The sequence below is a fragment of the Aplysia californica genome, unplaced genomic scaffold, assembly GCF_000002075.1.
Source record: "Aplysia californica isolate F4 #8 unplaced genomic scaffold, AplCal3.0 scaffold00673, whole genome shotgun sequence".
Taxonomy (NCBI): Eukaryota; Metazoa; Mollusca; class Gastropoda; order Aplysiida; family Aplysiidae; genus Aplysia; species Aplysia californica.
This window is the reverse complement of record NW_004797943.1, coordinates 156,392-183,039: the sequence shown is the minus strand read 5'-3', so window position 1 is coordinate 183,039 and position 26,648 is coordinate 156,392. Positions and strand designations below refer to the sequence as shown.

Genomic DNA, 26,648 nt, shown 5'->3' with positions numbered 1-26,648 from the left:
GAGATTTAGATTCTTGCCTCGATTCTCGGAGTCTAGGCTAGGAACCAGGCTTAAAAAAAAGGAGACGGGAGGCGTCGACCCTGGGCGGACTCGAAGCTTAGAGTCTGGGAAAATGGAACAAGATCGATTCTTTGAGTCCTCATTTGGAGTCGAAAGAATCCATCCCAGAGTCGATCTTGCCCTGGCCTAGAGGATACCATACAGGAACACAATTCATGCAACTGAACTTGTACCAGATGCAAACATGTTAAATAACTAGTACTGAAGTAGATCATCATCACCATCGTTGCCCTTTCCACCCTGGATCAGAATATGGGCCACAAACACTTTCCACCTTTCCCTATCCTTGGCTAGTCGCTTGATGTCACTCCATGTCTTCCCACTTTTCTGTACATCCATTTCCGTGACACTTCTTTAGGTTCCACCTGGTCTTCCCCTTTATCTTTTACCCTGTGGGTTCCAATCTAACTCTTTCCTTGTTATACAGCTGCTTGACTTTATGTCCAATCCATCGCCAGCGCCTTCTTCCCATCTCATCTCTGACTGGGCTCTGTCTCGTTCTTCATAATACTTCATCGTTGGTGATCTTGTCTGTCCATCTGATCCTCAGTAGCTTCCTCAGACACTTGTTCCAGAAAACCTGGATCCTATTTATGCACGGCTGAGATGCGTTCCATGTCGCACATCCATACAACAGGACTGACTTCACATTTGAGTTGAAAATCTTCAGCTTTGTTTGAAGTAAGATATCCCTGGTCCTCCAAATCTGTTCAAAGAAATAAATGCAGTCTACGTCTTTCCAATACCGGACTTTATTTCAGAGTCTGTTCCTCCCTCTCTGTCAGTTATACTCCCAAGATAGCAGGACTCAACGTCTCCTAGTGCATTTCCCTCTACTATGACCTGTTCCTTTCGTAGTGCATCTATCCTTAGGACTTTTGACTATCCATGATGGGTCCTCAATCCAACAGACTCTGATAGGCTGTTTAAAATTGTGGTCTTTGCTTGCATCTGTTCCTGAGTGTGTGACAGAAGCGCCAAGTCATCTGCAAAATCCAGATCTTCCAACTGTGTCAATGGGGTCCACTGTATGCCCTTTCTGTGTCCTCTGGTGGAAGTAGATGCAGTAATAATAATACACTAAAAGCTAAAAAATAAACAAGAAAACCCCTTTCAAATACCTTTTAAGAATGGCTTAATTATCTGACTCAAACAAAAGTCGATACAAGAATACAGCAAGCCTATTTTTTGTTTATTTTACAAACTATGAAAATAAATCATTTTTCTTACTCTCCTTGAGAACAAAATAATTTGAAAACAAATTTTGTTATTTACCGCCCTTATCAGCTAAAGATATTTATAAAATACTGAACAAAGCAGCAAAGAAGAAAGACTGAACTTACTGAGGAAGTACCATGCCAGAAACTTGAGAGAGATATACCGCTGCCTTGGGAGGTGATACAACTCAACAGTGTCCATCACTTGTGCTTTGGGAACCTAAAGATTGAGCACAATAAGACAATAAGGATCTCTCCTTCAAAACACAACATCAGTCTAGACATGGGTTGATGACTGTCAGAAAAATGGTCCAACAAACCCGACAAGAACATAAAACAGGGCGACCTTTAAGGTCAACAATTCCCAGTCCGTATATTAATATAGTAAAACAAGCAAGCCGTACCTGGCCATTCCTTTCTCTATGAACCAGCTTAAAACTTGTCCACTATCTAATACAAGTATGAGGAACTAGCTTATTTGAAATGCTAATCAAACAAAAATCCAGTATTTAGAACCTTTAGAACCATTGTTGCATATCATACTTTCAGATAAAAATAGACATGTTTATAAAAGGAAAATATCTTATGACAGTTCTTTAGTACCATTCCATCGAAGTCACACTTGTACACAAACAATTTGTTCCAATTTCCATCACCCCCTCCTCCCCATACAAAAAGAAATAAAATGTTTGTTTAGTCATATAGAAAATTAAAACGACTGCATGGTATAAATGTTTTAACTCTATAGAAGACAGGAGTCATGATTGGGGGCGGGGGGTAGGAAGCAACTCTCGTGGGGAAAGGGAAGTATACGTCAGTGATGACATCCACTTCTTATTAATAAAATAAGAAGGCGGATACTCATTCCGCAGGCCTACCAAGAGATTGATGACCCTGAAATCTTTCTTCAGTCCGTGGCCGATGAAGACGACACCGTTGTCTACAAGGTAGCGTAGCTTCAGGTAAGTGGACTTCAGAGTGGTCAGGTGTTTTGTAGAGGTGGCAGGATCCAGGTCGCCTGACTTGATGCCAGAGTACTGGGTCAAATAGTCCACCACCTAAAACACATCACACAATGAGTAAGCAGCGACTTCTAGAATTCACCTCACCCTCCCATCTCAAGGTTAAAAAAAAATAACTAAAGCAAAATAAAATTCTTGAAACCATGTCTAGTGCCAGGTAGCTGGGACTTCAATGGTGCACAATAATTTGAATTAAATCGATCAGGTACTCTCAAACAAAACAAAAAGCCTCTTTTCATCCCAAAGCAAAACTGAGCACATCTCTTTGAAATCTTTTTCCACTACTTTGTGTTTAGATCATTTTTTTAAAATGATACACCATGAGCTTGAACAAAAAAAATCCACATATAAATAAAACTCTCAAAAGTAAAGGTATATTCATGAGACCTTCGAAATTAGCAAATCCAATCTAAAAGAATCTTAACTCAAATAATAAAAACCAAGATAAGCCAAAAGTATGGTAATTGGTGCTTTCCTGTTATAGCGTGTAACAGGATTTGACTGTGTTATAAAATTCCAGGATTCCTTTGAATTTACCTGCTCTTGGGTGCTGATGTAGTCATCTATGAAGGGCTCTCCCTGATTTGGGCCACTTCTGGAAGAGAAAACATTTTTTTTAAAATCTATTACAATCTTTTTAAGAGATGAGCTCAATAAGAAAAGTGAAAAAATCCTTGAAGTTGAAAAAGAGAATTAAAGATCAAAATACATATGAATTAACAATGAAAACATATGTATAGAGGGAAATAAAAATACAACGTATAGAAACATCCTTACGGATAATAAAAGTCCTTTTTTAAAAAAAACCTTAAATAAAACAGATAGGAACTATAAATATAACAGACCAAGAAATAAAACCATGATATGCAGATGATAACCCACATAAAGTCCAACCAGCACACAAAATAATGGCAGCCAGTATAAAGGCAACCATCCCACAAACAGAGAGAAAAGTCACTAAATTTTACCAATTATCCAACTTTCGAATGCTTGAGACTAAATCTATCCAGAGCTCCCGGATCGAAGACTACAACAATCAATCCCATCCACTACATAAACACCATGGGCTGAAAACACATCAACCATACTAAAGTACAGTAGACACATAACCAGCTCTGTACCAAATTTACTATGACCTACATACTTTCAAGAGTACCCGCCAGTACAGCAAAGCATGATTTAATTACCAAGGATCAACTGCGTTAGGTTCTTCAGAGTCAAAAAACAAAGAAGAGGGAGGCAATGCAGACACAATCACATTGGCCACAAATGTCACCCCTACAGTATAATAAAGACAACAATGTCAATAACAATAATAATGACAATAATTTTAAGTTTTTTCGAAGAAAGAGAATCAGATGACTTTTAATCTTCAATTAAGTAAGGCCAGTATTATTTGTGGCATACCTGTTTGGGCCAATTTGCTCAGGGCACCAGTTAGTTGGAGACCGAAGTTTACCCACCCTAATTTTTTACAGACCAGTACACAGTGGCCATTCAACAGTCTAGATCATGCTGCCCCAGTCAGTTACATAAGTGTCTACTCAAAATATAGAGGAAAAAACCCTCACCCTCTGATGCATGTAATCCTGGCAACAGACATCTGAGACGGGATGATCGTGGAGCGAGTGCCATCACTGCGCAGTTCGGCTTCCTCCTGATATATCATACAAAGAAAACATTACATGAGGAAACAAAACCAATACTGAACTATCAACAAAAAGCGTTCTAGCACCAAACTCATTCTTTAAACTAAATCTCATTCTCGTACAAATCACAAACACACATTAGGCTCTAGAAGTGGTGAACCTGACAAGAGTTGCCGACTCCCATATCATCATCAAAGTAAAGTATTTTAAAAAAAAAAAAGAACAAAGTGGGTGACATAACCTATAAATAGACTGCTCCGCTCCAGCTTGCGATTTTATGAGAGCGACATGGACATGACAGTTTTAGTTTTAGTAAGAGTTTTACGGCACTTGCAACACAATAAGGTCATATGAGTGCCGAAGATTAGAAGTGTTACAAGAGAGTAACAAACACCAAAAAGGAGGAGAGGTCTGGACGAGAGAAAAAGCAAACCACACCAGAGCACCCGCCAACCACCCACATGTACATGACATTCTGACTAAAATTTTCCGACCTATTTTCTTTCTTAAGTTTTTATTCCTCTCAAATCAGACGCCAGGCAAGATGATTACAAACCTCCTTGAGAGAGACAAACTCCGCATCCAGTGCCACAATATCTCCTTGTTTCGGCAACTCCTCAGGCTGCAGGGGAGGGAATGTAATCTTGCGGCGCTCAGGATTCAATAAGGCAGCATCGTTGAACAAAATATCAGGGCTGGACCAGCTTTTAACTGCAGAAAATAGAACAATTTATATCAATACCATTACATGAAAGTACAATCAAAATACCCTTTCCTTTACACTGTTTTTCCATAAAAGTCAGAAGTGATCCTGTTTTCTATGTAACACAAGTACTAGGAGATTTTATTGATAAAGACTACATTTACATTTATAAAGATACCAAGGAGAGAGCTCAAAAACCACCCTTAGAAAGTCATCTTGAAGAAGTGAATATCTTAACAAAAATTGTCATATCTTCACTGCCTGACCTGTTGTCATTTAAAAAATTACAGCATATGCAGTTTTGACAATTTTACAGGAGAGCCGAAAAATGAATGCTGTTTCCAAGAAAACAACATTTGCTTTAAAGATAAAAAGGAAGGTCTAAAAATCGTATTCTTAAAATTATTGACTTGGGATATTAGCAAAGAGTTTATTTTCTAGGTAACAACATTCAGTTTTTTTACACTCCGGTGAAGTTGTAAAAACTGCAAATACTGTACTTTTAAACATGACGGCAGTAATATTATCACTGAGCCTAAGCTTGCCAGCCACTCAGCAACAGGAGTCCATATTTCAGTATAGAGCACTAATCAAAAAAGAAAAGACCTACACAACAGAAAAGAGCTAAGGAGATTTACAAAATAACAACAAGACAGTCTGCACTGGAAACTATTACCATAGACTTAAGACCTTACACAACAGCTGCAAAACAGTCAGTCCCATTTATTACACGTATCAGAGAAAAAGTAGTCTGTCGCTAACAAAACAAGTTACTGAGATCACAAAAATAAATTATGTACCTGTCACATCATGATTAGACACAAAGTTCCTGCGCGTATAGTGAATGATGCAGGGAACATTCCAGTCCAACTTGAAATCAACAGCTTCATCCTGGAAAAAAAAAGGTTGAAACCATAAGAGCATGTACATGAGATTTCTACCAATAATTATTGACTAAAGCAAAATCAAGATATTACTTAGAATTTAAGCCTGCATCTGTACTAAAGAGGAAAGCGATTTAAAAATGAAAATAAAATTTTTTATTACAAATCTACAAAACTGAACGTAAAAAGATCCACCATAAAACAAAAAAGACAGGATTTTCCCATAAAATTCTATTACCTCACAGCAGTGCAGAGGTAACAGCAAAAATACTGGAACAATAATAATTGCATAAGGACTGGCAGCAATAGAAATGCCAAAGACATTGGAGCGATATCTACAATATGAACTGGTCAAAACCTAGCAAGCAGCATAAATTGTCGTAGTTTCAATTCCGTAAAGCAGTCCGGTTCTGTACTTGTAGAAAAAAATGCAAATCCCAACACCGAGAGGTCATTTCCCATACCTTCTCCACCGGAGTGATGCAGAAATCGTTGATGAGGTACCACTGTGTGCAGGTGACACGCTCCTTGCGCTGATGGTAGCGTTCTCCGACCTTCAGACAACACACCAGATTACTGCCTGATGAGTGCAGGATGTTGCTGACAACACTGTACAGCTCGTAGTAACGAACGTCCTCTTGTTCTTCGCTCGGCAAAGGTTCCTGCATTAAAATATTTTTATGAATACCCAAGGACAAGAATCTATATCACTTCTAGATGAACGTTCCTACAGGCACTGATTAAATGCAAAACACTCTAAAAGTTTATAATATTTAAAGAACTGCTCTATACTATAAGAGCTGGAGATTCCGTTTAAAACTTAATGATCTGACAGTGCATCAAATATTGTTGAAGAAAGTCCAAAATGGAGCAAATATCAAAACTATCCCTTGAGTCCAAAGCAATAAAAAAGGTCTGCAGCTAATACGCATATGCTGAGACCTTAAAAGATAAACAAAATCAGTTTTATATACAAGTTATAAGAACCGAAGGCACACGAGAACCTACGTCACGATGTTAAAGATAAAATTCATTGATCTCATAAGAGGAAAAATCTTTCTGGTCATGCGCCAGAGTAACAAAGCAGTCTAATTCGAAATCATCATTGTCTATCCTTTCTTCTATCCCTCCTCCTGAAGACCTGCTCAATATTTGCCTGAAAGTACATTCATAAACTCAACATTAGAACACACAGATGTGACTTCATAAAATCGAATGCCTTACAAACATTACAGATGTTCGAGCTTTATGTTACGCTTCTCAGAGAACCAACATTTACATTCTAATCACGTCTTCCCAAAACAAAGCAGAATATAACAAAAAGAAGTTATGAAATGCTGATCACAGAAAATTTTGAACAATATTCAAGGCCACAACATTCATTTTAAGCTATCTTTTAGATGAATTGAACATTCAGTGCACTCATTGTACATATCAAGCTCACCTCATCAGAAATTTCAGATACAACCACAGTGCCATCGGGGTTCCTAATAACCTTGAGCCCCATAGGAATCCAACTGGGTCCAAACTCATCATCTTCAACAGGTTTCTTCTTTGCTTCCGAGTCGCACCTGGGCAAGAAAGAGATAGTAGAAGTGGCTTCAAGCTAACTGTTTGGGTTTTATTTCGATTAGATAAGTTTTTTAAAGTTTTAGTAAGAGTTTTACAGCCCTTGCAACACAACAAGGTCATACAAGAGCCGAAGATTAGAGGTGTTACAAGAGAGTAATCAACATAAAAAAGGAGGAGAGATCAGGACGATAGATGTTTGATAGGAAAGAAGAAGCAAACCACACCAAAGCACCCACCAACCATCCGCTTAGATTAGTTTTAGTATGAGTTTTACTGCACATTCAACACAAGGTCATATAAGTGCTGAACATTTGAGGTGTTACAAGAGAGTAATTAACATAAAAAAGGAGGAGAGATCAGGACGATAGATGTTTGATAGAAAAGAAGGAGCAAACCACACCAGAGCACCCACCAACCATCCGCTTAGATTAGTTTTAGTATGAGTTTTACTGCACATTCAACACAAGGTCATATAAGTGCTGAACATTTGAGGTGTTACAAGAAAGTAACAAACACAAAAAAGGAGGGGAGATAAAGACAATAGATGTTTGACGAGAAAGAAGGAGCAAACCAGACCAGAGCACCCGCCAACCACCAACTCTGATTCAGTTAAGAGATGCACTTCAACACAACTGTCATCTAGTGCTGGGAAAGAGCAAGAAAGACAGGCAGAAAGAACAGAAGGAAAGAAAAGAAGGACCTACTAGTGGCTCTCTCCAACCAGTTATAAAGCAAAAAATGGATCATGCCATCTTACTGCAGAGCAAGTTACTGCATGTAAGCACCATGACATCTACATTTTGTTGGGAACAGGTGAAGATGAAAGAAACGTTAAAAAGATACAAAATGACAAAATGAACAGTAGACACCAGTGCCCTTCCACAACCACCAGTCTTGCATTCATCCTTCTGTGAGGAACATTGCCAGTAAGAAGAGAGAGACCTAGAACACTTTGTTTTGTTTTAGTAGAGGTTTTACGGCACTCGCAACAGCATAAGGTCATATGAGCGCCAGAAGATTAGAGGTGTTACAAGAGAGTAACCAGCATAAAAAAGAAGGAGGGGAGATAAGGACGATAGATGTTTGATAGGAAAGAAGAAGCAAACCACACCACAGCACCCGCCAACCACCCACTAGAACACCTTCAGGAGAGGTAAACACAGAAAGAGGTGAGAGCACACATCAAAATGAGAACTATCCTTCAGTCATTCCTACAGAGCAACATATCACTGGAGGAATCTGTGAAAACATGTTAGAAAGCCTTCAGTTTATAGGTTATCTTTAAATGTTGGTGTTTTACAACCCAATTGACAAATTTTAGATCATTTAGAAGGTGGGGCTTCAACCCGGCATGTCAGGTCCAATCCAGCCAGAAAAGAATATAACATCCCAAGAAAGGCAGAGACACTTGACAAAAATTCTCCCGACACAGGGAACAAACTCTGGTCTTCCATTTGCAACGGCAAAGTGCCTACTCACAACACCACAGACACCGGTAAAAACATCACTAATAAACCAGACCTAAACGGGGTACAGGAAGGACTACATATAACAACTAACAAGACCTCTACCTTCCTTCTAAAATTACAGAATTTAAAAAATCAATTAGAGCTGGGGATCACGATATTTTTTTTCGGGGGGGGTGTAAGTTTTACGGCACTTGCAACACAATAAGGTCATATAAGTGCTGAAGATTAGAGATGTTACAAGAGTGAAACAAACACAAAAAGAAGAGGGGAGACGAGGACGATAGATGCTTTATAATAAAAAAGGAGCAAACCATACCTGGGCACCCACCAACCACCCACTGGGACTAGGTTTGGGATGGAAGGAACTACAGGAGTGTTGGTTTGGTTTAAACACTTTGTGTAAATTCAACCAAATGATAAAAGAGATTGGCATTCCAAATGACAAAATAGAAATTGCAAAAGTTATACAAAAAATGTGAAGAAAATGCATCACTAACTCTCTTGGCCCGTCATGGAAAAAGATGCAGTCTGGCCTGTGACAGGCAACGCCAAAACGACACTTTTTGGTGGCGTGGCTGTTTGCTGGCCGGATCACAGTCGTGGGAATATCACTTTCAGAAAATCTCTCACGAACAATCTGCAGAAAGAAGAATCAAGCATTACTTTTGAATTTAAGGACAACTTTTACATATTTGTCTTTTCTGCAAAGTAATAAGACAGATTCACTTAATCACAATACAGTGCCTTCTAAAGCACATGTAACTGAATAAAAATAATACTACATACACAACTTCTGCAATAACCTCTTCAGCAACAAAAAGTTTATGAACACTTTACAAATACAAATACAAAACAGAAACTTAAGCATAAGAGACTTGCTAATTTGAGTGGGGAAATTTTTAGCAAAGAGAGGTACCGACAATAGGACACTCCTCACTACTGAATGTAAAGCAAACAGAAAAGCGGGGAAAAAATTGCTTTCATGAGAAACGAAACGGTTCGAATTCATTAAATTATAGGAACAGCAGCATTCATGGAAGAAAAGTGAAGGAAAAAAAATATGACTTCACCTACCTGAAACTGCGCTTTCCAGAAGTCCAGGTTCTTTTCATTCTCTGTGTGGCAATTAAGAGCTAAGACATCAGGGAGATTCTGTATGCATTTACGTTGGCACTGGAAATGATATACAGAACAGAAAAATTTAGTCACCAAGCCTGTTGAAGGTTAAAATCAACACATAAACTGAAATAAAAAGTAACTTTCTAATTTTCACATCTTTGAAAATTAAGCAAACAACTTTTTGGAGTAAGGCCCTGAAAATTGAGGGTGGTAGGGAAGCCCCTTATACAATAGTCAATTCCTCTCTGTAAGAATTCTTGCATGTTTTCCTTATATTGCAAGTAAAATATTACCTTCATTCTATAATTCACTACAGCTGCACATATCTTCCAAACAAGAATTTTCCACAATGCATAAAATTGTTTTGTTGTAATATGACGCCTTTGCCAAACCTCTGGAAAAACCATCATTATTACTTCCACTGTGTATGTATTCAAGACCTTGAAAATTTACTACAATTCTGATCATTCCATACATACAGAAACATGTATTTTCAATAAGCAAGCAAATATTCTCGACTATAAACGTTTGGAACACCAAAAGATTTACCCATCTCTGGCAGATGAAGGGTTTGCAAAGAGAACACATTTTTCTACTACCACAGGATTACAGTCCTTTTTCAGCCACTGGACATAGCAATTGTTTTCTGCTTTATATAAAAATAGTAATAATAACTGCATTTGTGTAGCACATACCTACGCTCTACATATAACATGCTCTACGCGCCGTACAGCTGTTATTACCCAAGCAGACCCTAGAACACTAATAAGGACACAATTTTGGGCCCCTGGCAGGATTCGAACCCACAACCTTAAGATTACGAGTCCGAGAGCTTAATGTAAGACTCACATGATGCTGGTATCTGTTGCAGTCGGAGCACCAGGCCTGGATGTTGGTGGTGGGAGTCATGCTGTTCTGGACCACCTCGGCAAAGGTCACAAACAGTGGTGGAGAGTTCGGCCCTAAGGGAAAAGAAACGTCTAGGTGCCAATGGAGGTAATAATCAGGTGCAGTCCGAATATGAATGACTCACATGGCTGTTCCCCAGCACGGCACTTAGTTACCGGTGAAACTGACCCAACCCATTCAGCTATGCAACAGTCCTTGTTCGTCAAGAAAATATCACAGGGTATGACAACAAAACTCAGCCCCATGCTAATTTTGTTTAGTGAATCTGAACAATTTTTTCATGGATACCACCCTTGCTGACTCTTACAAGTGAACTTAATCATAACAATCTGTTGCTCAGGAATTGGTAAAATCCAGACGTTTGTAGAAATCAAAGAAATACGTGCATTACAGTGTAGGGTAATGTACAAATGAAATAAGTGTACATGCCCAAAACAAGACGCACGTTTAAGGACAAGGGGTCATTTGAGAGCTTTTGGGCTTTCATTTGGTTGGTACCTCACACACCTACAGTATTAAAAACATGAGGGCATTTACATGGGATCTAAATCAAGAGAAAATTACACACTTTCTTTCCCACAGAGCTCACAGAATTATCACCCAATAGGCTGTCAGCAACCCAACAGTTAGGTGGGATTTTTACCCCAGGAGGACAGCAAACCGGGAAAACTAAGTGCACCACTGGGACAGTGAACTGAACAGCCGTGTCAAATTCAATGAAAGATGACAACAATGATAATAATGCCAACAACATCTTAGTGTGAACGCTAAAAGACAAAATGGACAGGTTAGTTATTTGAATGTTGTAACATGTCACCATATTCAACAATAGTGACAAGTGCTTTTCTAACGGACCATTAACATTCATCAGACTACTGCAAACATGAGGGGAAAAAAGAAACTTCTCTAATTTCTTTAGCAAAATAAACTTTTAACTTACGACACCACCACAAAAAAAAATCTTTTCTTTACACATATATGAATTTGTGTGTGTGTTTCCAGTATCCCTAAACCACACTTCCCAGGCTCAAACAGTTACATTCGAGTTTCAAAAACTGCCACAACTATGATTGATAACTTTTTTTCACATCAAATGCACTCCTGCAACTTTTCAACAGCCTGAGATACAAATGTCTCCAGATACCCCTTAACACTTTCCACCCATGTAGCGCGCAGAGCGCATAACACTGCCCAGTGCCCCCAAAGACCAGGAAGCAGATGCGGTACATCAGTACTACACCTGTATCTCAGCAAAAATACCCCCAACCACTATAAAAATTTCAGCATACTGAGTAAATTCAAACTGATGATCGCACGTTCACCAATAAAGGAATTTGAATCGAATCTGAAAATATTATATTCAGCTCATTCAGCACCCGAATTCTCATCATGGCGTAAGAGTAAAGCAGCACTCATACTAGGTCTACTCAACATTTTTTTCCCTGAAAAATTACTCCAAGTGTTGTATACAAACTAATTTTTTACCTCAAAGACCACACAACCCATTCAGTAAAGAAATTTAACTTTAACAATTGCCTATGTCAAAAGGGAGATCATGACAGCAACGTTTTTGTTGCTATCACACCGTCTCCCATCAGCATCCCCAGGGGAAAAGGGACGGCTTCTTACCATCGCCAATCCGTGGGGGTAAAAAGTAAAGACTCTTTTACAACTGCATTTCCCACTCGCCAGTTTGCTACACACTTCAAGTTTTGCGTCTCCCCCTCCCCTCCACCCCTATCCCCTCACTAAGAGAAGTCGAATGCCAAGACAATATTTCCAAACACTATCTCCAGCTTCTCTCACCAATTGGACGGTAGTCAGGGTACATGAGGTTGATGTGAGTGCCATCAATGATACGCTCACTCTGTAGACCACACTTGCACTGAAGAGAAGACTTGATCTTGATTCCCAGCAAGTCTCGGATGATGGAGCGAGTCATCGTGCTGAGAAAGTTTTTAAAGGGCCTCCTTTAAAATTGGGTATGAAACTGTACAAACTGTGTCACTTCTTTCACCCCCATCATCATACATCATGCACTCTAGCCTCCATTTCAGGAGAGAAAAACTATGGTTTCAAATTTGACTTTGCAACCTCTACACTTTTGCATTATAAACCATTTAGAAATGTTCATGTGAACGTGTATGAAAGTACATTAAGCCTTCAAGCCACCATGAACAAAGATCGCTTACTTCAGGTTCGAGGCATGATGCATGATAAGCATTTACTTGCATGGCAATCTTAACAAAATTGACCTAATAAGTGACTGGTACAGTTTACAGTATGATTCTTTAGTCCCCATAAACACTGAAAGTTGTAACAGTAAGGTCGTTTAAGAGGAATCTAATGTCCACCTCTGATAAGAATGTGCCAGTAAGAGGAAAGCTTTGACTACCAAAAAGTCAGAGTTCAAGGACACTGTAAGTGATGCAGACAGAGAGCAAAAGAAGAGCTTTTTATTTACAAAGTAATCATATCTCAAGGAGACACTCAACCAACCCTCCCCCCCCCCCCAAATTACATAAGTTCCTCAACATGGAGTTCATAGTAACAAAGTCCCCAAAAATATTGTATACAGGTAATGAAAAATATCTTTAACAAAACTTTAACGCTTTCCTTACTTCGACAAAAGATGGCAAAAAGCTTTTAACATGAAATACCACAATTTCACAACACTGAAATCTTCATGCCACTTAACATGGAAGTGCCAATAGCTCCAGGCTTTAAACAAACCAATACTGGCAGAGTAAACTCAAAATAGATCTACTAACTTCAGTACCATCACTAGCAAAAGCCGCCGAGTTCTGAAATCAGTACCCAAAGAGGCTGTTCAGCACTGACTTTGTGGACAATTTCTGAAAACATTGAATATTTTTTAGCTTATTACGCTTCTGCGATTGGCATGTGTACCTAGGACCAGCATTTTCAGTGCAAAAGTACACATTTCATACAATAAATTTCCATTGTACAAACAACACTGCAACAAACCATGTATTGCTACATTTCCATGATCTTGCGAAACTAAGTAAACCTTTGCAGAGAAAGATCAATGGGGATAAAATACTTACACCTGGGGCTCCTCTTGGCTTTCTTCACCAGCCTCAGAACTGAAAAATAGAAGTTGCGAAGAGTTGATGGAAAAACATTTATAGAATGGAGAAAAAACAAAACTACCGAATACTCAAGTAATCTCTGTAGAAAACAAGCAAGTTTGAAATAGCAAAACAAATTATTCTGTAGCTTTGACATTAAAAAGTGACGCGACACAAATTAGAAGAATATGAATAACTGGACCCTTCGGGAATTGAAAACAATGGACCATACACAGCTAGTGAAAACATAATCTGAGGATCAAGAGATGGATTCAAAGTTATAAAAGTAATGCAGGAGCAGAAAATAAAATGATGTTGCAACATCATACATTTCAGCAAACTGGCAAAGTAGTGTGTCCTTTTTTGTCTTCTTCTTCTTCTTCTTCCCCTCCCACTAAATCAGGGGGGTAGTTTACTGCAATGTTCATTAACATACAATTAAATATCCTACAATAACAAAGGTCCATTTCCCTTCAGACAGTCACACTGGATTTTCAAAGACAGGTCTTTACTTGAATTGACAAAACTTTCTTCAGCTCTGGGGGACAGTTTCATTTAGAATTTTAACTTTGCAACCAATCTCAATAAACCAGTTCTCAGACTTTTAATTGGCAAAGTGTCATCATAATGCAAATGTGTACATAACATGTGATCTAATAATTTTTCATTCACATCCAGTCAGACAAGGTAATTGACACCATCTGCTCTAGACCACAGGAGTGAAGAACCTGAGAAAATACCCAAAGTTTTCTATCAATTATGCCTATGCCTATACAAAACAAGAATCAAACCATGTACTTTTGCATGCGAAGTATACACCAAACTACAAGACTAGAAAGCCCCTCCCCTTGTACTACACAGGTTCGAGGTCATATAGCTCACAATCCCCGTCTGTTCTCAGAGTAAAAATGAACTTCAATCAGGTATAAGGAAAATTAAATCCAGTAACCCTTTCCAGAAAAAAGTTACACTATCAACACTGAAACGACTTACTAAATTACCTTGGGGATAAAATATCAGTGGTATTTTAGGTGAGATCTACCCATGTATTGTGTGACCTGCCTTTTGTTTGTTTAGTGAGTTCACCCTTTTGTCATTAGCTCACTCACGAAATATAGGTCAGGAAACATCCATCTAAGTGAACGGTAGATTTTATTATCTCTGTGCCGTCTTGTAAACACGGTCACAACTTTACAAACACTTACTTATTCTCTTTCCCTTCTGCATTTTTTCCTCCTCCCTCTCCCTCCTGTCCAGATGAGTCAGTCTTGACATCATCTGCCTTTTTCTTTTTTCCTTTCTTTTTCTCCTCGCCCTCTCCTTCTTTCGATGGGCCTTTTGATTTTTGCTCTGCCTGAGATCCCTCAGTGGAGTCGACTTCAATAGGTACACACGTTTCCTGAGGACATGGAGAGAGAAAAAAAGTAACCTGGCAGCTCAGTACACCTCACACTCCAACAACCAGACCTTCCTTACCCTAGTCTTGCAAACTTAAAAAGTCAACTGTAAATAAAAAATTAACTTTTCTGGACATACAGAGTACAGCACAAAAGAAAAGTCACAGGTTCAAAGAAAACCTTGAATCCTACATATAGAAAGAAGTAAGCATACAGCTTGACTTAAGTTCATCCTACCAAACAATCAGTTCCAAATAGCCACGGAAATTAGAAAGTCTATTGGAAACTGGTTAATTGCCGGAATGATAGACCTGCATGTGAGCCTCAACCAGATTGTCTGAAAATTTTGCGCAACCCCCCCCCAAAAAAAAAAGCCTTAGTGGGTGTCATAAGGAAGGACATCCGAGTAACGAGCGACCACCCCAACAAACAAAATAAAGAAGAGACCTAACCCTAACCCTACCCCAAAAAGAACCTGCATCGGGCCTCATCTTAAAGGGATTCGCATGTAAAAAGGCCAAAACAAGTACTAAATGAAAAAAACAAATTAATTAAAAAACCACACTCCAAAACAAACAAGGAGCATATAGATTCTAGATCTAGATCTAAATTTTATCTATATGGCTTACATCTACATTGCTATAGGGTTTGATACAATAACACAATAGAATTGGAATATGAATCCTCCATATAGACTATAGATCTAGATCTAGATATCTAGATCTACTAGACTAGTAATCTAAAAAATAAATCTAGATATAGATATAGAAAAATCTAGATTCTAGATCTAGATCTTGAAGAACAAGCGAATAGGAATAGATTCTAGGCTTTGAACTAGAAATCCGCATCCGATTCCGAACAGAGGGACTCAGCTGAGTCTAGATTCAAAACTAGATCTAGAATCTAGACTATAGATCTAAATATAATAATAATTCACGCACCTGATGAAATGCTTATTTTTACCAATATTAATATTACAGCACAACCTATGATAGGGTTTGACACAATAGAATTGGATTATGAATCCTCCATTGACGTCTATAATGATCTCTATATAAATCTAGATCTAGATTCTATTAGAACAAGAGAGTCGGACGAATGAATCCACACGATATGAACAATTGAATTAGTCAACAAACGAAATTGAAAATGGCCGCTCGAGCACGAAACTGAAAGTAGATAATTTAAGTTGTCGTCCTTTTTCGTATTCGCATTTCTACTTAGGTTCCGACAATTATGTCGGAAACGCCGACGTCGGCAGTCGGCGGTGCGCGCGTCGACGGTCGGCACGAAAACGAAAGTGCCGACGAAGCCGACGGGAGAAAAAGGGGTCGCTGGCAGTCGGCCAGGCCTCGCACTACGCACATTGACTGATACTAGGCGGGCCTAGCGATAGCATCGGCCGGTTCGCGGGTCGGGTCGCGATTGTCGGATTTCAGACGATTGTCGGCAAACATGCAGGTCTAGAATGACTAATTTTTTTTTAGTGAGTGCATCATTTTCTCAAAGTGGTTTATCATACAAAATTATAATAAGCATAAAATGATGTCTTTATGTTAAAAGAAAGGAAAGTGTGAGTCAAGAACGAATAAACCATCGGGTGCAACAATCTTTGGAAGAAAAACCACAGAGCAGAATAAAAAAACTTCTGACCATACAGCCGCTCATACCTCATGAATCTGCATCAGGACAAATCGTTGCCAGCTCTGGATGAGGCGAGGGAAGTCAACACGGCCGCAGTTCTCGTCGATGTCATGAAGCACCAGACCCAGGGCAGACACCTGGGGCATTGTTCTGAAGGCTCTCAAGAAATTGGTGGCCTGTACAATTGCACAAAAAAACAAAAAGTCTGCATCAACCATATAACTTATAAATCCAGACTTTTTTTCCTTCACTGGGGGATAGAAATGTAAAATCATGTTGCATAAAGAAATAAGAGAGCACCATTATCCCCTGCATAACTTCTTTCATAATTGACCTAAATCCTAAAATTAGTACTGTAAAAGGCAATTTTTTTCAATGTGAAAAGTTTACAAGCACACAAAAAATCAGCTTACATGCCAGATATTTCTTCCCATGACTGAAGTTTAAAAACAAGAAGTCATGCTGCTCAGTGTCATCTGCTGAATCACTCATTTCAAAGCTGACTTAAACCACCCTCCAAAATGTATTAATTTGCATACTTCAGACAAAATATATACACAATATAATGAACTTGGTCATATTTTCAAGACTCCATTAGGGGCTTCAAAACCTAAATTTTTTTAGCTCTACAAACCTGACAAGTATTTCCTTTCTGAGAATCCAACATATGGAACAAAAATCCCAGCTCACAGGACAAGCAAAACTCTCTCTCACAGACATGGCCAAGGAGTGCACAGCGCAAAGGTTCCAAATAGTACAAGACCTGAGGAAGTAAATATAGCAATAGTTCTTTGGGGTTTGTTTTTTTTTACTTGGACGGTAGTCCACTACACTCGCCTATCAATTCACGCTTTAAGATCATTCAACTTTCATTGATAAAGGAGAAAATGTTGTCCTTGTGGAAAGGTACCATTTTCCTCAGTTCACAGAACTTGACAACTGGCAGCAACGGAAATGTAAAAAGACATTGGTATGTGTAAATGTTATGGAAAAAGACAAATGGTATGTGCATATGTTCTGCAATATTGTATTAATTTACACCAAATGCAAATTCAATTTATTATTATTACTTCTGTTCCCATGCTTTCCATAAAGATTTGAGTTATCTTATAGTGAAAGTGCAAGCTAGCCACATTTCTGACTCAAAGTATATTATTCAGTCCAGGCAATACATTTTTACCTGGATCTGACTGCATCCAACAAGTTTTTTAAAAACGATAGATTGAATTGACAAACATTTGGAACAGCCAGAGAAGCAAACTCTGGAGAAGGCAAGAGTGAGAGTATCCCTTTATCGCAAAAACACAAGACAAACCCTCTTATTCATTGCGATGCCAAGCAATAAGCAGGGCGAAAGGTATGTGTGTCATGACGTGGTAGTGGTGGAATTAGGTGCTCATCAATTTTTGGGCTTATAGGAGTTATTGGCGTCATCTTAACGGTTGCTCATTTGTCTTAACTTTGATGGGAAAAAACAAAACATTTACCGTGAACAGAAGCTGAGAAACTTGCGATTCAAAGAAGTGGGGGTCAAAGGAAATTAAGTGAGAAAATGGCCGCAAATGTTACGTGACTTCCAAAGCTTGAGCATCCTTGAAAGCTAAATTAAATTTTTTTTGCGTATTTGACCCCTGTTTTTCAGTAAAATCCATGCAGGAATGTGACTTCAAATGGACATAAAAAGTGTTAAGTGAAAAGAAAAGGAAATTCAATTTTTAAAAACTGCCCTACAGCTAAAAAAAACCCGCCAATTTCTTTGATTTCATTATTCTGACAAGCACTTGATTTCACCATGATGCATCCCATACATATATTTTTTTTTTTCTTTCTTCTGCAATCCACTTACTTGTAGCATAGAGTTGCAATAGGCATTTGGTATGTGAGGCTCCAGACCAGCCAAATTAGTCTTGTTGTAATGTCTGAAGTCAAAATCTTCCACTCCCAGTTTCGAGTATTTTATTTCCACTCGTCGATATCGTTTCGGCACACCCATGAATGGGTCATCTCCTGTAACAAAGAGAAAAGACTTCTGTTAAGCAACTTTTCCAACTTCAAGAAACAAGCAATAATATACATTTTAAAAGCATCTTGTCAATACATTAAAATAGCAGCAATCAAAGAGAATATGATTCTAATAAAAAAAATATGGAGAAGTTAGAACAAAATGTGAGATATACCGACAAAATGAGTTAATTCTTGGACTTTAGCCCTATAGACCCTATGTCAAATTTATAGGTTGGATTGGTCCAATTCATAATATGTACTCACAAAAGACATGTTTAACTTTGAGAAAAAGGCATCAGTAGAAAAATCTACAAATCTGATGGGCATCTTCAGCCAACGTCTCCATTCATGAATTGCAAGAAGTAACTCATTTTGTCAGCACACCTCACCAATAAAAACTCACTTGCAACAAATACAGACTAAAAAAGCCACTGGTAGATTGTTGAAAGTGTTTGGTACGTAAACAGACAGCAGAAGTGGATAGTAGAAGAATAGAGACCTTGAACTTTCTTGGGTCTTCTTACTGGACCTCCCAAGGTCCCCCAAAGAATTGTTATGAAATGGGTTATACTCTCAAATAAACAATGTATAGCTGTTCAAGAGGCTACACCTTCAAATTTATTGTCCACCTCCGACAGTACCAAACCAAGTGGAATTAGAGCCAATCTAACACCAAAAAAAACACCACAAGGGGATTTGAATCAGGATCACCTGCAACTAAATCAAGCATGACACCAAATCAGCTATTAGGCACCTCACAGAGCCCATAAGTGGGTACATGAGATAAATACATTCCTACACTGGGATGCCCAACATCACTTCCAATCATACTAAATGCCATCCATAAACAGCAAAACACTGGTTCACTGAAGCCCACCACATTTCTATTCCCCGGCAACGGACATTATTTATGAAAAATAATTTTTTTAACCTGATGACGATTAATGAAAAATAATTTTTTTAACCTGATGACGCTTGTGAGCCAATCTCTCTTACCTCTTCCACTTGGGGATTCTGGAACACTGGATTTTCGGTCCTTGGTGCCCTTTTCAGAAAGATCATAGGGAATGACATTTCTTTTCTGCTTCGTGGTATTCGGTGCATATCCAATGTTCTGGTATACTTTCATTGTGCGCAGAATTTCGGGGTCAATCGGAACTGGTTTTCTGAGAACCAAACAGCAAAAAAATCTTTTTAATGAAAAAAAAAAACAACCTTAAGATTTCAACAGCATAAAAGAGGGAAAAAATAATACATTTTAAGGAATCAAGTACAGCTGTATGACGTGTTGACCACACTGACAATTACTTGTCTAGTTGGATTGAATTTTCTTTGTGTCTAAATTCTCCCACACAAATTTTCATTCTTTACACAAAATTGTGACACACTGCAACTGATGAAAAGCAGTGACTGAGTTCAAAACAAATGCTACTATACTGAAAATCAAAAGGAGTAAAACCCACAAAAGCCCCCATCCACCACCCAAATACAGTGGAACATGCAGGTCAAAAGACGGAGAACACCTGACAACTACAAGAGAAAGGTCTTACTTTCAATCCCATCATATTACAGATTTATGATTTATTTGTACTAGTAAAAGCACATAATAATGAAAAAGTATTAGGAAAGTTAAGAAGAGGAAAAAGACTGAAAACAGGAAAGAAACAAAACATAAATATTTTACTTTGAATTTATCCATGTAGCACCCCCTCTTGACTACCTCTAGGGGTAAGACTTCTTCCCCCTCTTCGGAGGCGTGGCATTTACTCCTAAAGTGCCAGCTCAATCACTTTTTTTTAAAAGGGTTAAGCCTACATGCCAATGGTTGCTTCCTAGAAGAACCTTATCTAGATTCTAGATCTAGCCTAGACCTCGAAGGACTATAAAGACATAGGCCTATAATTGAAAGAAGGAGCCTAGGCCCAAAGATAGATCTAAGTTTAGAAATTCACATTTTTAACAACGGACAGGCGTCACAGATGGCCTAGTTTCTAAATCTATTTACAGCAGGAAAAACCCACTTTCATGAATACTTTCATGATTTTTTATCTCGATCTAGATTTACCGACAGCCTAGTTCTAGACTCTAGATCTATTCAGAGCAGGAAAAAATCCACATTCAATACTTTCATCATTCTTGATCTCGATCTAAGCTTCACATATAGATTTAGATCTAGATCTTAGAATCTAATGCATAATAAGAAAAATCCACTTTCAATATTCAATAGGTTATCGAAATGTCACATCTAAATCTAGATTATACTTTCATTTCATGATTCTTCTTGACTCTAGATCTCATCTAGACACTGTGCAGAAAATACACTCATCCTTCGGCGAGCGCGCTAAATCCACTGCAGGAGAAATCTAGTCTACTTTCAATACTTTCATGATTTTTTATCTTGATCTAGATTAGATATTAAATCTAGACGTAGACAAAGATAGTACATAACAAGATGGGCCACTCAGCCAAAAAAGTGTCCACCGGAAGTCCGCTCTTTGCTTCAGATGGCGCTGCAGTCTGTTTTGAAGCTCTTTCGTTTTTCCAGAAGAAGAATAGGAATAGTACCTCCTTGCGTGCGCAGATCGACTGCTGTTCATCAGCAGTTCGGGTTCGTTCAGTGCGGAGTTTTAGTTGTTTTTTTATTTTAATGACCTCTCGCCTTTCATTCTAAATTCAAATTAAACGAAGAAAACAATCACCCTTTCCTCCGGAAGAGGTTTTTTGTCAGCGTAACCATTTTTAAAAAGCGTTCATCCGAAATTTATTCAAAAACTTGCTAGTTTCACTTTGATTTTTTAAAACTCAAGTAGGGTAACTCTGTTCACAAAGGGTGCGCATTTGCGAAGAGGGCGCCACCAAATTTTGAGGACACTTTTTTAATTGGCTCAAAGAGAGAAGTGGCCCCCCTTGTTATGTAGACTCTTTGACGTAGATCAACACATGAACACACTGAACTCAAAATATCCTTCGGCGCAGTTCGGTGTGTGCGCTAAATCCACTGCAGGAGAAATCTACTTTCAATACCTTCATGATTTTTAAAAATCTTGATCTAGATATTAGATCTAGAAATACACACACATGCAACTACACGCAAGGTGTAAACCGGCTACGATTGGCTGAATCTTTGACTTTGACCCATGACTACATTAAATAGGCCTACGGTAAGCTACTCTTAGCGCTTTCAACGACACCCTCCCTGTCACTCTCACCACCCTCCCTCTGCAGTGCTTTCTGGCCTCCTCTATCTCTTCCTTTTTCTCTCTCTCTTTCTCCCAAGGTAGGGTAACAAACGAAAAAGTCCCCACTTTGTAACATGTATTTCTACTTGATTGTTCTTCTCCTTCTTTTTCTTCTTGTTCTCCCCCTCCTCCTCCTTCTTCTTTTTTTTCCTTTTTTTTCTTCTTCTTCTCCCTCCCTCTCACCCGCCCTCCTCCTCCTCCTCCTTCTACACCTATACCTCCTCCTCCTCCTCCTCCTCCTTCTCCTCCTCCTTCTTCTTTTTCTTGTTTGAGCGCTCCAAACCCGCTGTGAAAAGACGGTCAAAGGTGAGAGACCGAAACCACGTATAACTGAACACAAAATATCCTTCGGCGCAGTTGGCAATCCGCAGTGAATATACAATGTCGAAGCAAATGATGGCTATCGCTACAAAAGGACTGAATTTAACTTACAATGGGCTTTCTTCTTACACATTTGATCTTAATGAAAATACAATAGTGCAACACTACGTTTCAAGTTATGGGTACTGGCAAAGTTCCATATTTTTTCATTGGGTAGTTTCTGAGAATATACTGTTCACAAAATTTGGCCTTAGCTCCATTAGTAGTAAGATACTCAAACTATTAAGTTGACACAAAAACATAATATATTTTATTTGTGACAAAGCATCTGTTTATAGAAAATACCCTAACCCTGACATTCGAGGGTAAAAGTTACCCATATCTTATTGAAAGAAAACTGGCAGGCAACTGTTACATAACCATCTCTAATTCATTTCTTTTGTCATTTAGTAAACTCTAAAAACCATGAGAGCATTATCCGCTTTTTCTCCATCTCTTTTTCGCCCTGACTTTCCAACCAAAATCATCTCTTGCATGTTTTCAACATTTTCATATATGGTATGGTTCAGTAATTAAAGAGACAGGACCTCCAATATGACTTCTATCTTCAAGAAGACCATGTCAAAAGGGAAGACACCCGTTGAACTCTTCCATTCTAGCAAGTTACCCAAGTTAACTGAAAACAAGTACAATTCAAACTATGTGCTTAAAATGGAGTTGGGCATAATACCCATTGCTCTTTGATGAGTGTGAATAAACAGAAGCTCAAAGACATAATTACAAACATTTGATCGCTTTTAAGCACAAACAGGGCTATCCTGAAAAATGTTTTGAGAAAATCGATGCTAACGTTTTTGCCCCTAGTTCAGTTTCTTTAAAAGACAAAGAGTTTTCTTTATAACCAAACAAATATACACACCAATGAAACAAAACTTCTCCTGTAGGTAGGGCAATGCCCACTTTTGGTGTAGGTCAAGATTTCTGGAAACCACCAAAATCTAGGTTGTCCATAAAAGCAACCATTTAATCTAGGGAAAGAGCAAAACAGAGAGACGAACACAACAGAGAGCAAGTGGCCTCCTCAACACACCCTTCTGAGTGGACTGCACCCACAAGAACACAGTCACACAAATGGGACATTGAATACCTGTAAACCTGGTTCATCATTTCCTCTGGGAAGTCTGAGACCAGCGGGCCCTGAGCTGGGTAAGGCATCGGGATGCCAGAGTAAGCAGCCAGCTCATCGTTAACATCAATGGGCTCAAGCTGATCCACCTACGGGGAAGAAGAGGGGGGAGAGATATACAAAAATGGTAGATTACAGTGTGCATTGATCCTGCTTTGAAGTACAACATTCATTACTGAGAAATTCACAAAAATATCAGAGGTACATACTAAATCACATTTTCATTATGTACAAGATTATGAAAAAAAAGTGAGTGCCTAAGTCTGGTGGTGGAGGGAAGGGTGTGTGTGTGTGGGGGGGGGGGGGGGGGGGGGGCGCGCTATTTTTATTTGCAATAGACACAAACACTAAAATAAATTATTATGTTTTAACAAATGCATATAGATTTCTAATTTCATTCCAACTGCACAAAAATAAACAACCCGCTGAACATTATCAAAAACAACTTTAAAAAAAAAGAAATTACCCAATCCCAGAAAACGAAATAATGTGCAAACCAAAAAAATGAAATCTAAACCTAAATAAACATTAACAGGCACTTACAGGATCAGCAAACTCAACTGGCACGGAAAACTGATTGAAAATTGCACTTTGACCGCCAGCAAATAAGTGAACATTTCCTGAAAAGAAAAGAAAACGAATATTATTTGGATCAAATAGACATTACATTCATCATACATTGTATTAAAGTAAGATCTGAGGTATCAATGACATAAGTATTAACATGTAAAGTGGACTTGGAAAAACATTAATGAAAAACAAATAGAGGACTTACGGTAGTTCTCAGCCACAGAAGCAAACTTTATTTCCGTTGCACTCAAAAAATTAACGTTACAGGAAGAGTATCAGTTAACTTTTGTGAACTCAGTTATGTTCAAAATTCAAATGTGTCACGACGGGGTGGAATCAGGCGCTCATCAATTTTTGGGTACGTGAAGTTATAAGTATCATCTCAAAGCTTGTTTATTCGTTTATCTTTCAATGAAAAAAGTGCCCATCTATCTTGAGTAGAAGTCGATATGTTTGCGATTGGAGGTGGTGGGGGTCGCCTGGTTTCAAAGGTAAAATTAGCTAGAAAATGGCCGCTAAAGTTTGGTGACTTCCAAAGCCTGACAGTCCTCAGAAACTGAAAATTTACATTTTTTGGGCCTCTAATCAACGTTTTTCAGAAAAAGTTAACACAGAAATGTGTTGTGAAATGAAGATAAAGGTGATGAGCCAAAAAAAATTCTATAAAACTTTAGATACGGTCGGTAAAATGCCAATATCTTCTATTTCATTATTTTGACAAGCGTCTGATTTGACCACAATGCCTCACAAATGTACAAACCTGAGCTATCACCGAAACACAATGCTTGGTATGTAGAAGAAATGTCAAATGCAATAATCGCTGCTCCTTGTGTATTGACAGGGTAAGCCAACTGAGTGCTCGGTGGACCTCCGCTGATTGTCTCCACAAGCTGAAAGCTGCCCATCTGAAGTTTAAAAAAACACACAGCATCAGTTAAGTAACCCTCTTCCCAAACGGTCAGTGATGATTCCATTCTTCATAGCAAAGAAGACATTTTTTTGCCTAATTTTTTTTAGAAATAGACAATTTTCTCTGATTTTTCATCCAACAGGTGACAAAAAGCATTCTATGATGAAGAAATGTAATAAAAACCATAACAATGATGCAGCACTGAAAAAAAACAACAACATAACTGCAATGAAACAAAATTATAAAAATCCTTACGGTGATGAAGTAGCGAGATTTTTAAAAACTGAAAAAGAAAAACACCAAAAACTCACCTGAGACACCACGACGATGTGGTTAGGAATGCTGGGCACAAATCGCAGGAATGTGGGATCCATGCTCACTTGGATGGGAGCCATAGCTCTCATCACCCTCATGTCGTAGACTCGGAGCAGCCGGTCTGGGGTCAGGGCGTTCATCCTGAACATTGAAGGGGGGGGCTATTAAGTTGACACAAAAACATAATATATTTTATTTGTGACAAAGCATCTGTTTATAGAAAATACCCTAACCCTGACATTCGAGGGTAAAAGTTACCCATATCTTATTGAAAGAAAACTGGCAGGCAACTGTTACATAACCATCTCTAATTCATTTCTTTTGTCATTTAGTAAACTCTAAAAACCATGAGAGCATTATCCGCTTTTTCTCCATCTCTTTTTCGCCCTGACTTTCCAACCAAAATCATCTCTTGCATGTTTTCAACATTTTCATATATGGTATGGTTCAGTAATTAAAGAGACAGGACCTCCAATATGACTTCTATCTTCAAGAAGACCATGTCAAAAGGGAAGACACCCGTTGAACTCTTCCATTCTAGCAAGTTACCCAAGTTAACTGAAAACAAGTACAATTCAAACTATGTGCTTAAAATGGAGTTGGGCATAATACCCATTGCTCTTTGATGAGTGTGAATAAACAGAAGCTCAAAGACATAATTACAAACATTTGATCGCTTTTAAGCACAAACAGGGCTATCCTGAAAAATGTTTTGAGAAAATCGATGCTAACGTTTTTGCCCCTAGTTCAGTTTCTTTAAAAGACAAAGAGTTTTCTTTATAACCAAACAAATATACACACCAATGAAACAAAACTTCTCCTGTAGGTAGGGCAATGCCCACTTTTGGTGTAGGTCAAGATTTCTGGAAACCACCAAAATCTAGGTTGTCCATAAAAGCAACCATTTAATCTAGGGAAAGAGCAAAACAGAGAGACGAACACAACAGAGAGCAAGTGGCCTCCTCAACACACCCTTCTGAGTGGACTGCACCCACAAGAACACAGTCACACAAATGGGACATTGAATACCTGTAAACCTGGTTCATCATTTCCTCTGGGAAGTCTGAGACCAGCGGGCCCTGAGCTGGGTAAGGCATCGGGATGCCAGAGTAAGCAGCCAGCTCATCGTTAACATCAATGGGCTCAAGCTGATCCACCTACGGGGAAGAAGAGGGGGGAGAGATATACAAAAATGGTAGATTACAGTGTGCATTGATCCTGCTTTGAAGTACAACATTCATTACTGAGAAATTCACAAAAATATCAGAGGTACATACTAAATCACATTTTCATTATGTACAAGATTATGAAAAAAAAGTGAGTGCCTAAGTCTGGTGGTGGAGGGAAGGGTGTGTGTGTGTGGGGG

General features: G+C 38.6%; 1 protein-coding gene across 4 annotated transcripts in view; it reads right to left on the bottom strand.

Annotated features, from left to right (window-relative positions):
• Positions 1-26,648, bottom strand: part of LOC101855749 (PAN2-PAN3 deadenylation complex catalytic subunit Pan2) — a 51,166-nt gene that overhangs the window by 10,929 nt on the left and 13,589 nt on the right. For 2 of the 4 annotated variants that reach the window (XM_013088026.2, XM_035972384.1), the window contains exons 8-29: positions 25,279-25,423; positions 24,818-24,962; positions 24,031-24,107; positions 23,449-23,576; positions 19,738-19,907; positions 18,584-18,744; positions 17,372-17,500; positions 16,764-16,913; positions 14,902-15,095; positions 13,673-13,711; positions 12,411-12,574; positions 10,545-10,675; positions 9,651-9,749; positions 9,074-9,213; positions 6,980-7,106; positions 6,000-6,197; positions 5,452-5,542; positions 4,505-4,659; positions 3,871-3,956; positions 2,837-2,894; positions 2,156-2,335; positions 1,404-1,497 (exon numbers count right to left, since the gene is read on the bottom strand). In XM_013088026.2, coding sequence (XP_012943480.1) covers positions 1,404-1,497; positions 2,156-2,335; positions 2,837-2,894; positions 3,871-3,956; positions 4,505-4,659; positions 5,452-5,542; positions 6,000-6,197; positions 6,980-7,106; positions 9,074-9,213; positions 9,651-9,749; positions 10,545-10,675; positions 12,411-12,574; positions 13,673-13,711; positions 14,902-15,095; positions 16,764-16,913; positions 17,372-17,500; positions 18,584-18,744; positions 19,738-19,907; positions 23,449-23,576; positions 24,031-24,107; positions 24,818-24,962; positions 25,279-25,423 — 2,861 coding nt within the window. The remainder of the gene's footprint in view (positions 1-1,403; positions 1,498-2,155; positions 2,336-2,836; positions 2,895-3,870; positions 3,957-4,504; positions 4,660-5,451; positions 5,543-5,999; positions 6,198-6,979; positions 7,107-9,073; positions 9,214-9,650; positions 9,750-10,544; positions 10,676-12,410; positions 12,575-13,672; positions 13,712-14,901; positions 15,096-16,763; positions 16,914-17,371; positions 17,501-18,583; positions 18,745-19,737; positions 19,908-23,448; positions 23,577-24,030; positions 24,108-24,817; positions 24,963-25,278; positions 25,424-26,648) is intronic. The other 2 variants (XM_013088027.2, XM_013088028.2) reach the window with 2 other exon arrangements.